Raw genomic sequence first — 14,371 nt, forward strand, 5'->3', positions numbered from 1 at the left:
TGATGGTTTTGAATATGTATCGGCAGAAGTGGGTTGGACTAGGCAGATGGGTTCAGGGCATAGAGTTTTTTAATAACTCCTCGGAGATGCGAACCAGTGCAGATACACAGCAACACAAGGGGCCATAGGTACTGTGTCAAAAATGCGCTCCTGCACACCGTGTTGGCTGTTCACTGAGCCAGGAGGTCACACCAAACAGCAACAGCTTTGCGAAGGGGGGGGGGTTACATCACCCGCAGACTTCAGGATTATAGCAAGAGAGCTGAAAAAATGCTACAAAACCAGTCAGCGATATTCCTGAATAACTGAGTGGTGGAGCAGAGATCACCACGGGATCAGCAGACACGGCCATGGTGACGCTTAGCTTGCCAAGCACCTGGGGCGTGGAGAGAGGGTTTGTGACATCCCTTGTAACATTCAGTTTGGGTTGCTTTATGAAACTACCCCTTAAAGTGGAAGGGCAGGTCTTTCTGTGAAGCTCTTTGATTCCTCCATGTTTTTGCTACTGGCACACTATGTGGCACTTTCGTGCATGATGCAGTTAAATCAGCTTTGGCTACTTGGGTTCAACTACATTTTCTTTAGGTGTAGTGCAAAACTGATTTACTCAAAACACCATTCCATTCTCAACAAGCGTGCAGAAGTGTCATCAAGAGAACAGAAAGCCCTTTTCTGGCTAGATCTGCTTTGTCAGTAACCTCCTTTTGAAGTCAAGGTACATTTGCTGCCCCCTTCTCTTTATTGTGTTATAATAAAGGCTGCGTTAAAAAAAACCACACAAGAGGAGTGTTACTTCACTTTGCTAAATCTGTCACAAGAGATAAAGAAAATTAGCTTTCCACAATTCTTAGCTTCATAAATGTAACGTCTTATGAAGAGGAATTATTGTAGAATTGATGAATTGCTCTTTTATCTTGGAGCTTTTACTTTCTTTCTCCAAATGGTAAAATTTAATTTCACAGCTGGGCTTGCTAAGATACATGGGGGTTACTTGGCCTGTAGAAGATGAACTTCCTTGCATTGCGTCTGCAAACTTGTTTTTCGAAGGTTGGTACCAAGACACGATCACAGTTCTAGATGCGCACGATGTTCTCATCTGAAGAGGAACTTTACTTGGCCTTTCGTGCGTCATGCACATGGACTAAGCAAGAACTATAAAGTTGTGCAGAAAAGACTTGAGTCATATTTGACCTTAATTCAGAAGCCCCCTTCTGTCCTTCCTCAAACTCCACCTTTTCTGCAAAACCCTAAGTTTAACCCACTAGACTTCCACACTTACAGAAACTAAGGCATCTGTGTACAGTATTCCCATTGTTACTCTTGCCTCTTTCGTCCCCTCTGTTGACATTTAGATTGCAGGACCCTTAGGGCAGGGACCTATGTTTTCTTTGGTTATGTTATGTAGTGCATCATGTACAACTATAGTCCAATATAAATTTTAATAATGACTCTGAACAGCTTTTCCAAAATCTGGAGTGTTTCTCATACAAGAGCAGTCATGCCAGAACTATGTGGAACAACTGGATGGTCAGTGGACATTTGGGGAAGTAAACTGATGTCTGAATTCAAATCAGACAGGAGCCGGCAGAGGAAACGCCAGGATCTGCTCCAGTTGGTCTGTTCCTCCTTGAGAGGGAGCAGGGCCACCCCACAAGCCCTGCTGCCCATCTTCTTAACTTTCTCTCTCTCTCTCTTCCCCCCTCCCCACCCCCTTTTCCTTCTGTGCCACATCTTTTTTTTTAGATTGTAAACCTGAGGGCAGGCACTGTCTTCTTTGCTGATGGATTGTAAGCCTCTCTGGGAGCCTTTTTTGGCTGAGGAGTGGAATAAAAATGCGATAAATTATAAATAAATCTGAACTGATAGGTTTTACTTACTTGTAGATTGGGGTGTGAAAGGACAGAGCAAATTGGATGGCACTACTTTGTTTTTAACAGTTGTAGATGGGAGACTGCAGAAACACCTCTCTCACATATCCCTAGCTTAAACCTACAGGGCAAATTCATTACTTCTTACCCTTCAGGTAAATGTAGCAGCTAAAGAATTAAGAGCCTTCAAACTCATTCTTGTCCTCACATATGAGCTCCAATCTCAATCTCAGCGAAAAGAACACAAGAGCCCTTTTTAAAAAAACCAAACTCATTTTATTTCTAAAACGCTTGTAGACTTTCATCTGGAACCCGAATACAACCCAAATGTGATTACCACATTTCCACATAACGAGAATTTTGAGCTTCAATTAAATATGTGTGAGAAAACTAGATGTTCATTTTGACTATCATTTGTCCAATGAGCCAATGAAAGCTTTAAGTGAAGGCATTTAAAAAGAAATGAAAACCAATTTTTTTTTAGTCTTTATTAAGCTACAAATTACATTTTATCTATTTGGGTATGCTTCTTTCTTTCTTAAAGAACAAAACAATATGGTCTGATTTGACTCAGGAGGCCAGATAGAAACTGCTGTGATAAAAACGCTAAAATAAACAAAGAGTGTACTTTCCACCAGCTAAGAGAACTGTGATTGAAAAAAATATATATTTGGAAATACAGAAAAAATAAACATTTTATATATGCCTTTTCAATAAGGGTCTAACTTGCATAACTGTTGGAGATGTAATGCAACCTAATTCTTCTTTAATTTGTATGTTTTGGCAATGCCCAGTAGTTGCCCCCCTTTGGGAGGAGGTTATAATAAAGATAAACTTTGTAGTGGAACAATCTTTAATATGGAAAGATCTGCACATCTTTTTAAACTACCTACCGGCTTCTTGGAAGTTAACACATGGTCTGCGCAAATGGATTTTCAGAGCCCTTACGACAGCTAAAAGACTTCTACTATCACGTTGGAAGGACAAATGCTCACCTTCCATAATGCAATGGACTTGAGGACTTAACTCTATCAATATCTGAACAGGTGTTATATAGGTGCGACTTGTGAGTGGATAAATACATGGATATACGGTCTGCTTTTCTTGAAATGTATGCATCTCTCTCTCTCTCTCTTTTTCTTTTTAAACGAATGGTATACCTGATGGAAAAAATGATGATATTCCTCTGTATGTAATGTTTCTTTGATTTTCTTGTTCACTATGTATTTTTTATTTTTGGTTAATATTCACAATAAAAAGGGGAGAGAAAAACAGTTCATAAATGCAATTTCTGCCAATAGCCCCTGTTGGAAAGTGTTAGAGAGAGAAAGAAATCATCAGCCTTCTACAGTTCTCAACAGAAGTAGACATTTTTCACACATAAGTCGTTTATTAAAAATAAAGTTGAATTTCTATCTCTCTTAAACATAGGCAAATGCTAAGATATATATTTTGGTCATAAAAGGTACATATGATACGCTGCTTTTGCATTGACAGCACATCTTTGTACTTCCCCGCTAATTTATATAGTCATTATTTGAGCCAGTTTTGATTGCAGAGATATCAGTGTGACATACTTAGCTGTTAATTCTCAGTGCTTACTTTAATTATGAACAGGACTTTTGTTGTGAGAACAAATAATCTCTCGTTTGTTGCCTGAAACCCCAAAACAGGATCGTGGGTTTCTAGAGTTGCTACCAACTGCTTAGCAACTTGACCTACTTGTCTTCCCTCCTTTCTGTTGTAGAGAACAGTAGACAGAGGAGTTGGTTGTCGATAGATGAACACTCGCCGCAGACACTCACAGAGGGCAGAATATGAGTGATTTGGGGCACAAGCCATGAATTTCTTGTCTTGCTTTGATGCTTGCACATAACCTGAAACACATACAGACAATAAAAGCAGGTAGAAGTCAGGGAGGAGTTTTTTGTGCTACGTTTGTGCAACCATGGATGCGGTTTAAACGATTTTGCAACAGATAACCAATTAGAAGTGGCAATCTATTTTCGTTGTTATAAGGAAAAGGAAATGTTGGCGTAATTTGACTGCTCAATTTAGTTTGCTGTTGTTCAGGAATGTTTTTTTTCTCCCCCAGAAAATTTTATTTTAAAAATCAATTATAAAAAAATCAAAGCAGCTTGAGTTATTTTATGCCTGCTGGGCTCTCTCAGATAGTAGTCTGCAAGACTACATATATTTAAAAGGTTGTCACACGGAGGAGGGGCAAGATCTCTTCTCAATCCTCCCAGAGTGCAGGACACGGAATAACGGGCTGAAGTTACGAGAAGTCAGATTCTGGCTGGACATCAGGAAAATCTTCCTGACTGTTAGAGCAGTACACCAGTGTCTCCCACACAAGAGGCAGCTGGACAACCATCTGCCGGGGATGCTTTAGGGTGGATTCCTGCATTGAGCAGGGGGTTGGACTCGATGGTCTTGTAGGCCCCTTCCAACTTCTACAATTCTACGTTTTTTAAAAAAACCGTCAGTGAAGTTTTTTCTCTCAGTGGTGGCCCCCCAATTATGGAACAATCTCCCTGCTGAGGTTCGTCTGGCACCAACACTGTTATCTTTTCGGCACCAGGTCAAGACTTTTCTTTTCTCCCAGGCATTTAACAGTATATGCGGAGTTTTTTAATTGACCCCAGTTCTATATTTAGGCCTGGTTGAGAGTTCACAGTTGTTTTAAATATTTATTGTCCTTGTATGTTGTCTGTCCTTGCACTTTTAAATTTTGTATATAGATTTTTAATGTTCAACATTTTAATCTTTGTAAACAGCCCAGAGAGCTTCAGCTATGGGGCAGTATATAAATGCAATTAATAATAATAATAATAATAATAATAATAATAATAATGCTTGAAAGTCCTTCTTTTGGATTCAGACTTAGTAAACATTTTCAGGGCTAGACTAGTGTAATGTGCTTTACTTGGGGCTGCTCTTTGAAACTATGCAGAACTAAAGCATGGACAGATATGGTAGCATGCTTCCTGATAGAGAAATTGATGACACATGCACCTCTGAAAATAATAACTAAAGCAGATTAACATCAAAGTGTTACTTTCTATATATTTCAAAATAGCCATAACCTATGTGGAAAGTGCTACTTTAAATATCTATATCTATCAAGCATTCCACCACTTGCAGTGGCTACACTAGATTCCCCCCAAACCCTGTCCAGTGTAAAAACACTGGGGTAACTTTACCACAACACTTCTATTTTCCACCAACCAATGTACCTGCCTGGTTTGCTGTGGATGGAGATAGATTTGAGTTAACAGATGGATTTTATATTTTCAAAAACAGAGGATCTACCATTGTCTGACACTTTATTTTACCCAGTGATTTCAGGGACACTGAAACCATCACATCATCTGACAGAGCCCAATCAGAAAGCCTGCAATCCCTGCTCCACCATTATCTTCTGAAGGCTCTGGCCATGCAGATATACTAACTACAAGATCTAGCCAGACCCTTCCCCACCTGCTTTTCGTAACATCTCACCTGATGAAGGCTTTTGGAGATCTCAAAAGGTTGCACATTTTTTGGTGATCTTTGAGTAGATTTTGAACTTCAACCACAGTGGCTCAGTGAATGATATTGTGGAAAGAAACAGTTAAGAGATGGCAGTCACAGGAAAAAGAAATGGGAGGGTACTACAGTTTAGCAACTAGATGGATGAAATAAGGAAGATGGAAAAAGGTTGCTTTGTAGGCTATATTTGGCAGATACAGAAGTTATTGTGCCTATATTTTTAAGTTGTTGTTTTAAACTTATATATTGTATTTTATTGTCTGCATTTTACTGTCTTAAATGTTATGGTTTTAATTGTTGTGAACTGGCCAGAGAGCTTTGGCTACTGGGTGTTATAAAAATATAAATAATTTTTCATATGCAAAACATGCACAAATTGGTCTGACACGCCAAGAAACCTCGGAAATTTTAAAAACCAGCTTGAACTTCTGTAGCTCTGTCAAGGTTATTCAAATCAAAATCACATGCTACTCAGGATCCAAAGAACTGTGCAACTAGTACTGCATATTTGTGGTGGCTCTGGGCTTATCTTTCTGGACCAAACACACACAAACACCAAAAGGCGGAATGAGAAAGAACTATTGACACAGATGAGACTTTTAAATACAGATTGTAATATGGCATGGGGATCTGGTGTTCAAAGTAAAACCAAACCAAAGTCATGGCCAAGTAATTTTTGGCCCATCTAAAGTAGCACTTTGCATCCTAGCCTATTATGCAGAAAGTATTCCCATTATCTGAAAAACCTTATGGCTCAAAGCTCAGAAATGCAGAAATAAACTACTGGCTAGTATCCTATGCTGCTGCGGTGCTTCTTCTCTTTCTTTTGTGCCAGCAGGAACGACTGCTTGCACAAAGGGGATTTTGCAGTTCTAAAAGTAACCCTGGAAATGAGAAGAAACGGACCAGCCCCGTAGTGAGCTTGCTTCAGGTTGCTTGTGGAACCACATTCGCATTGTACCAGTGGTTGCACACAGTCATAATAAGATACTGTCCTAGAAATTTGAATTACTCACAAAAAACACAGGATGATTAAAGCAAACAATCAGGAATGAAAAATTAAACTGCTTGATCTGCCAGCTGAAAATTAAAGGGGCATCAGTTGAGCTAAGCTTGAATCATCTATGCAAAGTGCCTGGGAATTTTGAAACAGAACTTCAATGCTGGTTTGATCTGCGTTTTATCATCTTTGGGCAATAACACAACACTCATTTGCCAGCAGTAGACTCAGTAGAATCCACTCAAATTCACACAGCACAAACATGCCTGGAACATTTTATGGATTTCGTCTAGAAGATTTAACATGGAGTCTATCCTGAACTATGGTCTGAAATAGCTTACATCTGCAGGGATGCTGGAACCTCTTCATTTTAGTTGCGTTCGCCTTAAGCTATTGTACAAACTTTCATCCATAAAACCAAGTTGCACTTAATTCTGAAGAAAAGTAGGTCTGATTTTATTAAGCTAATCAGTTACTTATTCATCTAAAATAAATCTTTATGAAAATCAACCTGAGATTGAGCCGCTTCAAGATTTGCTGCAATAATCAACCACGTTTTAATCATGGAACTATTATGATTGAGAGCAGAGACAATGAAACTGAAGTGGGGAAGGCAATGAAATGAAGAGAAATGCTACATTGCCTTCCTCCCGTACCTAATGCGTTGAAAGTAGAAATGTGCTCCCACTTGTCCTGTTGGTCTGGGCGCGGCTGCCAGAGAAGAGCATCAACATCATGACGTAAGCAGAAGCATGGCATTTCCTTGGGATCCACCACTGTTGAGAAGAGATACTGGTTGCTTCCAAGATTTACCTGCAAGACAAAAACAGCAATCCTATTAGTACCGATTGTGATGGCATGTGCAGAATACTTTCAGTTTTGAGCAAAACTCCATTAAGAAAATTGTCCAGGCCTCTAAACAGTGGGCAATATCCTACGGTGTCATTCCATAACATGTTGCACAAGAATGATGCACAATGGGTTACGCAAGCATAATGCAGAACCTTGTCTGCACAAATCTAACTAGTAACTAAACTAGAAACACAATTTGCGCTAATGGAAGGACACAGTTGGATACTGTCCTGTGCATTATAGACCCCTAGTCTGGCTGTGATCTTTTTTGGGATATCCCTGAAAGCTGGATGTTTTACACCTAGAAATGTTTTACTGCAATGTTAGACTCAAGACTGAATCCTTAAGTTCTAAGTGTATCAAAATTCTGGCACTGTGGTTTCAATGTTGGAACTACAGCCTGGTCATGAAGCTTGCCGGGAGACAAAGGGCTCATTGCTATTTCGCAGTGTACTGTCCATCACTGGGCTGTTCTGAGTATACGCTACCATGAGCATTTTGGAGGAAGAGTGTGAGAGAGAAAAATCTAACATCTTTGTGGGTGTTGTCCTATTACTCAGGTAGGAGTGAAACTGAGAGATCATCATAAGTTCCTTCAGAAAGGCAGTTAAAACTCATCTTCTTTTACTCTGCTTATACAAGAGTAAATGAAAACCATGAATGCTATTTCATTTACAAAGGCATTTCATGAAGATGTTTAGGCCAATTTAAACAGATTCTTGCTTTTCAAAACTTCTAATGGCGTGAAAATAAGCCGTTCTACTTTGCATGTGGAGAAGGATCTAAGTAAGCCAGTTAAAGGCATAGACTATTTCATAAGCAGCCACTTTTAAGAAAAAGAGCAGTCTGCTTTAAGGGCATGGCCGGCCAGCGTCTTAAACTGTATGCTGTAGGTGCTCCGGGGCTAGTTAATGAAATTCAGTATCCACTTCAGGAATTTTTGGCTTTTCTTACATTTGCTCCTATACATAATGTCTGGCTGTCATTTGCTGTAAGAAGCACATTCCCTGATACAAGGGTGAGGCCACCAATGGAACAAGCATGGAACAAAATAAAAAGAGCGAGAGAGCGAGAGAGAGAGAGCTGTTACACTCAGAAACAAGCAACACCATCTGCAATGATAACGTGAGAGGAAAGAGGTCTCCCCTTGGGCCAGCATATTCTTGAAAGTGGTGGAGAGACTAGTTGAAGTCACTCCCTTGGCTGGCCAATAAGGAATTCGGCCTACAGACTCTTAGCATTTATGTATACATCATCCCAGCAGCAGATGGGAAACTCATGGAGTGTGAAGCTTTCTTGCTCTGGTACACAGCATTCATAAAGTTCGGGATGGGAGGCTCTCCTTCGCTGCATGTTTTCAAGCACAGGCTGGATAGCCATCTGCTGGGGATGCTCTAACTCTAAATGTCATACATCGAGCAGGGGGTTGAACTAGATGGCCTAATAAGGATTCCTCCAACTCTACAATTCTTTATTTCTATCCAGGAGCTGAATAAAATGATCTCACAGGCTGGATGCCATTCAGCTGGTCACACTCTGGCAGAGAAGGCAGCAGAAGCGGGAGAAGCTTTATGAGTTTCACGGAAGAACTAATCTGCAAGCCGCACTTTGGCAGGTTTATGAAGTTACCTTTAAAAAATCTCCTCACCTGAACATATCCCTTTAATACTTTTTATGAACCCGATTATTATACGAAGTAGAGAAAACTGAAATAGCACGTATTATTAAACTCCAACACCACCTGCCCCAAACACGATTCAACGTTGTAAACCAGCCATCTCAGTAATCTTGGATGACATAAAGGTTGATCTTTGGCTTGATATTTTGCAGCCATCTTTTAGGTATGAGGGGAAAATCGAAAAATAAAAGGAACATGTAATAGCCATGGCCCGTGTAAATGTACTCTTAATCCCCTTTTGGTTCCTCTTCTATGCACGATCTCCCTACGTAATTGGTTCCATTGTCGTACTGCTCTAACAGTCAGGAATCTGGCTTCCTGTAACTTGAGCCCATTATTCCATGTTCTGCACCCTGGGATGATCGAGAAGAGATCCTGGTCCTCCTCACTGTGACAACATTTCAAGTACTTGACAAGTGCTATCATGTCTCCCCTCAGTCTTCCCTTCTCAAGGCTAAACATCCCCAGGTCTTTCCATCTCTCCCCATAGGGCTTTGCTTCCAGACTCCTGATCATCCTCGTTGACCTCCTCTGAACTCCTCCAGCTTGTCTGCATCCTTCTTGAAGTGTGGTGCCCAGAACTGGACACAATATTCAAGATGAGGCCTAAACAGTGCCAAATAGAGGGGAACCAGTACCCAAAAAGCTCACTGGTTGACCTTGGGCTATTCACTTTCTCTCAGCCTAAACTCACTTTGTAGACTTGATAATTGCAGTGGAGAGAACCATGCATGCCACCTTGAGCTCTTTGAAGGAAAAGTGGGATAAAAAGAGAATAAAAATAAATAAATAAATAAATAAAATGCTCCTGTTTCTTAATCACACTTGTGAGAACATCCACGAATCCTTATGCATCACACTTCAGACTATATAAAAATATTGCATAACAAATACAGATCTAACCATCTGTTATTACTTCAGAATTTGGTCGCTTTTTAAAATAATGAAGGATTAAAAATAATATTTTATTTTTAACTTGATTTTTTTAAAACAAACTTATAAAGCTTTCAGGAAAAAGGGATTATCTTTTGACTATGCTTTACGTTGCACTACTTTGGGCCAAAAGTGATGTACAATGTTTTGAGACTATTTAACAATCTATCCAACATGACTAGACTCACTGTACAGACTAATCTTATTTCAACTTTCACTGTCAGCTTATGAGAACATCTAACATGGACAAAATAGTTTTTGCTTCCCAGGAAGATCAGCAGCTCCATCTTGTTATTTTTGCTGTCACAGACTAGGGCTGGATTCACACAACATGACAAGCCAGAGGATGGGTTGAGTGTGAGTTGATATTGACCCACGGGTTGTTGTTTAATCATGGGTTGTTGTGTTGTGTGAATCCAGCAATGCTAACAAACCACAGTTTGTTAACCATATACTGTACAACCCACAAAGAGAACTCATCGTTTGTTGTTAGTCTGTAAAAACTAATGAGAAAAACACAGAACATCACATCCGTAATAGGGAATAGAGCCCCAGAATAAGTCAACCTTCCTTCCCCGATGCATGCTGGAATAGAAACGTTTTTACTAACTTATTAAAAAGATTAAAAGAAAGAGAAACCTTCTTTGAGGGGAAAAAGCTCTATAATAAGGCTGCAAGTGCTGAAACATACGTTCAGCCACATAATGCCAAGTTTATTATTCTTTTTTATTATTATTTATTTACAATATTTACATAACAATTTTTATTTTTGAAACAACTCCTGACATGGTTTGTGAAAAAATAAAAACAAGCAAACACAACCTTGCCATGAAGACAGGAAGAGAAGGTGTGGGAAGAAGAGAATAAAACTGCAGTCATACGGCCTCTTCTGCTTGCCTCTGCTATGCTACTAAACAGAAGCAGCAGCAGCACTTCTGCTTCATATATTGGTGGAATCTGCCCTCTGTTCTTCATCTTCCCTTTCAACAGCGCGAGAGCTGGGTTGTTCCTCCACAATCATACTTGCCTGTACATTTTCTCTTAGCAATTGCACAAGCAAGATCACCTCACAAGTGAGCATTATCATGAACTGTCAGCTCACTTATTTATTTTGGGTGGAGGAGGGAATTATGTGGACCTGTTCACTATCAATATAAGGTCTGGGGCACAGATGGGTAAGGGTGCACAGAGTGATGGAGGGAAAAAGAGACAGCTCAGGTTTGGAATAGCAGAAGAAAAAGAAATACCTCCCATCGTCATACAGGAGGAAGGGAGTTGCTTGCACTGTAATTTGCCCATCAAAACATTTGGTTGCCCCACGAGGCTGAAACGTTCTATGGGGCAGAAAAGACTCTTACTTCTTGATATAGTTTAAAAAGCCTAATACTCAAGCTAGCCTGCACAGAACAAATATAGATAAGATGGCAGTCTATTTTTGAAGCACACAAAGAATATGGAACCAGTCAATACCACTATATTGATCACTACGAAAAAGAGGAAGCAAACATAAAGGCCACTGTTGACAACTATTTCCTTCATCTCTGAGTAAATGAATATACCCTGTTGTGAAAGAGGGTTTTTTTTGTCTGCACAAGATACATTTACATAATAGTGGTCCTGTGTCTCAAAATGACACGTTTAAATAAAAATGCACCGATGCACACCGACACCCACCCACCCTTACATAATTTGGCACAAGAATTAATCCATCAAAGAATAGATTCAATCATGGCTATGCTCTAAACGCTAACAAAATGTGCACCTCTATTTTTAAGAAACTGTTATAGCATAGAGGCATACTTCCTTTAACTCCTAATTGGCATCAACAGTAGCTGATAACAGCTTAATTGCATATTTCCAAGTGCACTGAATTAAATATACAGCCTCTGTACCAAGAATGTGTGCCTCAATCACATTAGAAGTTTCCACCTTCACTTTTGCTCTTGCAGGCAGTTAATTTCAAAGTAAAATGCACACTGCTTGGAGCAGACACTGACTATTTATAACAGCTATGCATAATACTCTGTGTTCAAGGCTGGTTTGCATTCATGGAGCAATCACAGTGTAGTCAGCTAATCCAGAAGGCTCAAGCATGGGTAAGGCTTGGGATAGCAAGTCTTCCTTCTGTTCAGCTAACAAAGTCCTTCCCTGAAAGCACTCTACCCGTATGTCCCTTCTCCCCCATCCAAATATCAACTTTTATTGGCAAGACCAAGTTTTGTAGGCACCGAGGAATATTCTGAAGCAATTTATATCCTGCTTTTCTTCTAAAGTGCCTGCTGAATCCTTTCCCTTCATGGGCTTCTAACGCCGTAATTGTGATATAAGTGCCCAGCTCAGTCGGCACTTGCAGGAGCCATTCTTGCAAGCGTTGGCTGAGGTGTGCCGCTGGGAGCAAAGCAGTGTGGGAGGGGAAGGGACTCAGCAGGCACTGGCAAGAATAGTTTCTGTGAACTCTGGCCAAATCCCTTTCTCTGTGCCTCTCTCTGCAAGAAGAAAGGAAAAAATGGGCATGGTGGATGACATCACATGAGGGGGAGGGCCCCTGACCCTTGACGTCATCCAGCCTGCTGGCATGGTCCAGGGAACAGGGCGATGCGGTCCCAGGACCAAAATAGGTTCCCTGCCTTTGCTCTAAAGTAGTGTTCAGCATGGCCTAAAGAGTGCTAGACTAGGCTACCTCTTTTCTGACCTAAGGAATGTGCCTAAACCAATCTATGCCATGATCTCTATCCCTTTATAGTGGCCAGATTCCTGCAGTGCTGAAAGACTTCTAACCTTTGGAAGAAGTTGGATCAGCTTGCAGGATAAAAAGCCTAACTCTAAATATACAAATTCTTCAGGCTAATGCCATGACAAGTGAGTTGAGTATGTTCTATGACTCCCAGGTCTTATTTTTCTGGAAGTAAAATGTTAGGATACTAATATATACCCACTTAACTGAGAGCAAACCCCATTGAGCTCAATGCGGCTTATGTCTGAATACACACGTTATGTTATAAATCTGGCGTAATTTCCAATGTTTTGCCCATCCAATTTCAGAGAAGCAACTGTAACTAAAACCATCAGTCATTTTAAGCATCTGGCTTGAAAGGAGCCAATTTATGTTCTCTAATAATCTGACAAACAGGTATTAAGAACAAAAACCATTTGCATTGAGCTTGTCTTCCCTGGTTGCTAACTGGCAATTATTTGATCCTTGTGCATAAAAGAGGAGCTTGACTCTCTTATGAACATGCATTCACGGCTTGTTATCTACTGCAGCACCTCTCTGTTTCTGTCACAGATCATTATCTTTCTACATAATGCCTCCTTTCCCCCCAAATAATGAATGGCAGCAACCTTTGGCTTAGATGCAAACACGACGAGTTGTTATTCTCACACATAACTATTTAATGGGTGAAAAAAGGGGGGGAAGTATACTGAAAAATGAGTCTTGTAAGAATAGCATTGGTTTGCCATACAAATGACAGGGAATTCTTTGGAAAGCAAATCACCTTTATTCAGAAAACTGCCAAACCTAGCAGGGCACAAAATACACTGATTAATCGCTTGAGAGCAAAGTACAGTGGTGTAAAGGTGCAATGCTTGCCCTAACAAAAATGAGCCTCTATCAAGAAGGGTGGGGGGAAGGGTGATGCCGCCACAAGTGTAATGAAAGTGAATTAAAAACAGATGGCTTGACTGACTATGCTCATGTCTCCAGACTGGCTGTAGACAGATAAAAAAAATAACAACGGGCAGGTACAAGGCTACACTGGCCAAGTCATAATGGAGCAGGCCCAACAAAGTGCCCATAAAAATTAAAAAACAAAAAAACCCACCCACCTTACTAGCTCAGTTAATACTAGCTCAGTGAATAACATGGTTGCGCTGGAGAGTATATACCTGCTTGCCTGATACAAGGCAGAATACCCTAGTATTTGACAATGAAGTTGTTCACATAACATGCTAACCCACGCTAACCTCAGTGGTTGAATGTGGGTTGTTTGTTGAACCATGGGTCAGCGTGTTGTCTGAACCCAACAACAAACCATGGATTCTAAAGGTGGTTTGTTCAAGAAAAATAAGACATACTGCATAGTTAATAAGCCACCCTGCAGAAAAAAAATCAGACAACATGCCATCCTACTGATCAACAACCCATAATTCACCCACAACCCACACTCAACCACTCTAAGTAATGAGCTAAAAAAAATGACTTCTCTTCCTAGCTAGAATGTTTGAAGTGACTTTGGGCCATTTTCTTGTCTAGAGCAAAGGATCTGTGGGAGCTTTGATATACAATTTTTCATTTATAAAATAAATTGGGTTGTTTATATTTTATTGCATTATCTCAACATTTGCATGCCATCTTCAGGGTAAGTGTCCTAAAGCACCCACAACACAGCATAAAAACACAACACAAACAGGTCACAAAAAGATTGTCCCCCTGGCAGTTTAGAACAGTAAAACACTACATATATGAAGTCAAACAGCCAAAAATACGGACACTGAAGTAACTGT

The 14,371-nt window shown here is 40.2% G+C and overlaps 1 protein-coding gene across 1 annotated transcript in view; it reads right to left on the reverse strand.

Moving 5' to 3' along the window:
* Nucleotides 1–3,238: 3,238 nt before the first annotated feature.
* The window catches only part of NUDCD1 (NudC domain containing 1), a 45,034-nt gene continuing 33,901 nt past the window's right edge, over nucleotides 3,239–14,371 (reverse strand). The window contains exons 9-10 of the mRNA XM_063131052.1: nucleotides 7,059–7,215; nucleotides 3,239–3,745 (exon numbers count right to left, since the gene is read on the reverse strand). Of these exons, the coding sequence (XP_062987122.1) occupies nucleotides 3,453–3,745; nucleotides 7,059–7,215 (450 nt within the window). The 3' untranslated portion in view covers nucleotides 3,239–3,452. The remainder of the gene's footprint in view (nucleotides 3,746–7,058; nucleotides 7,216–14,371) is intronic.

The sequence above is a fragment of the Elgaria multicarinata genome, chromosome 7 (assembly GCF_023053635.1).
Source record: "Elgaria multicarinata webbii isolate HBS135686 ecotype San Diego chromosome 7, rElgMul1.1.pri, whole genome shotgun sequence".
Lineage (NCBI taxonomy): Eukaryota > Metazoa > Chordata > Lepidosauria > Squamata > Anguidae > Elgaria > Elgaria multicarinata.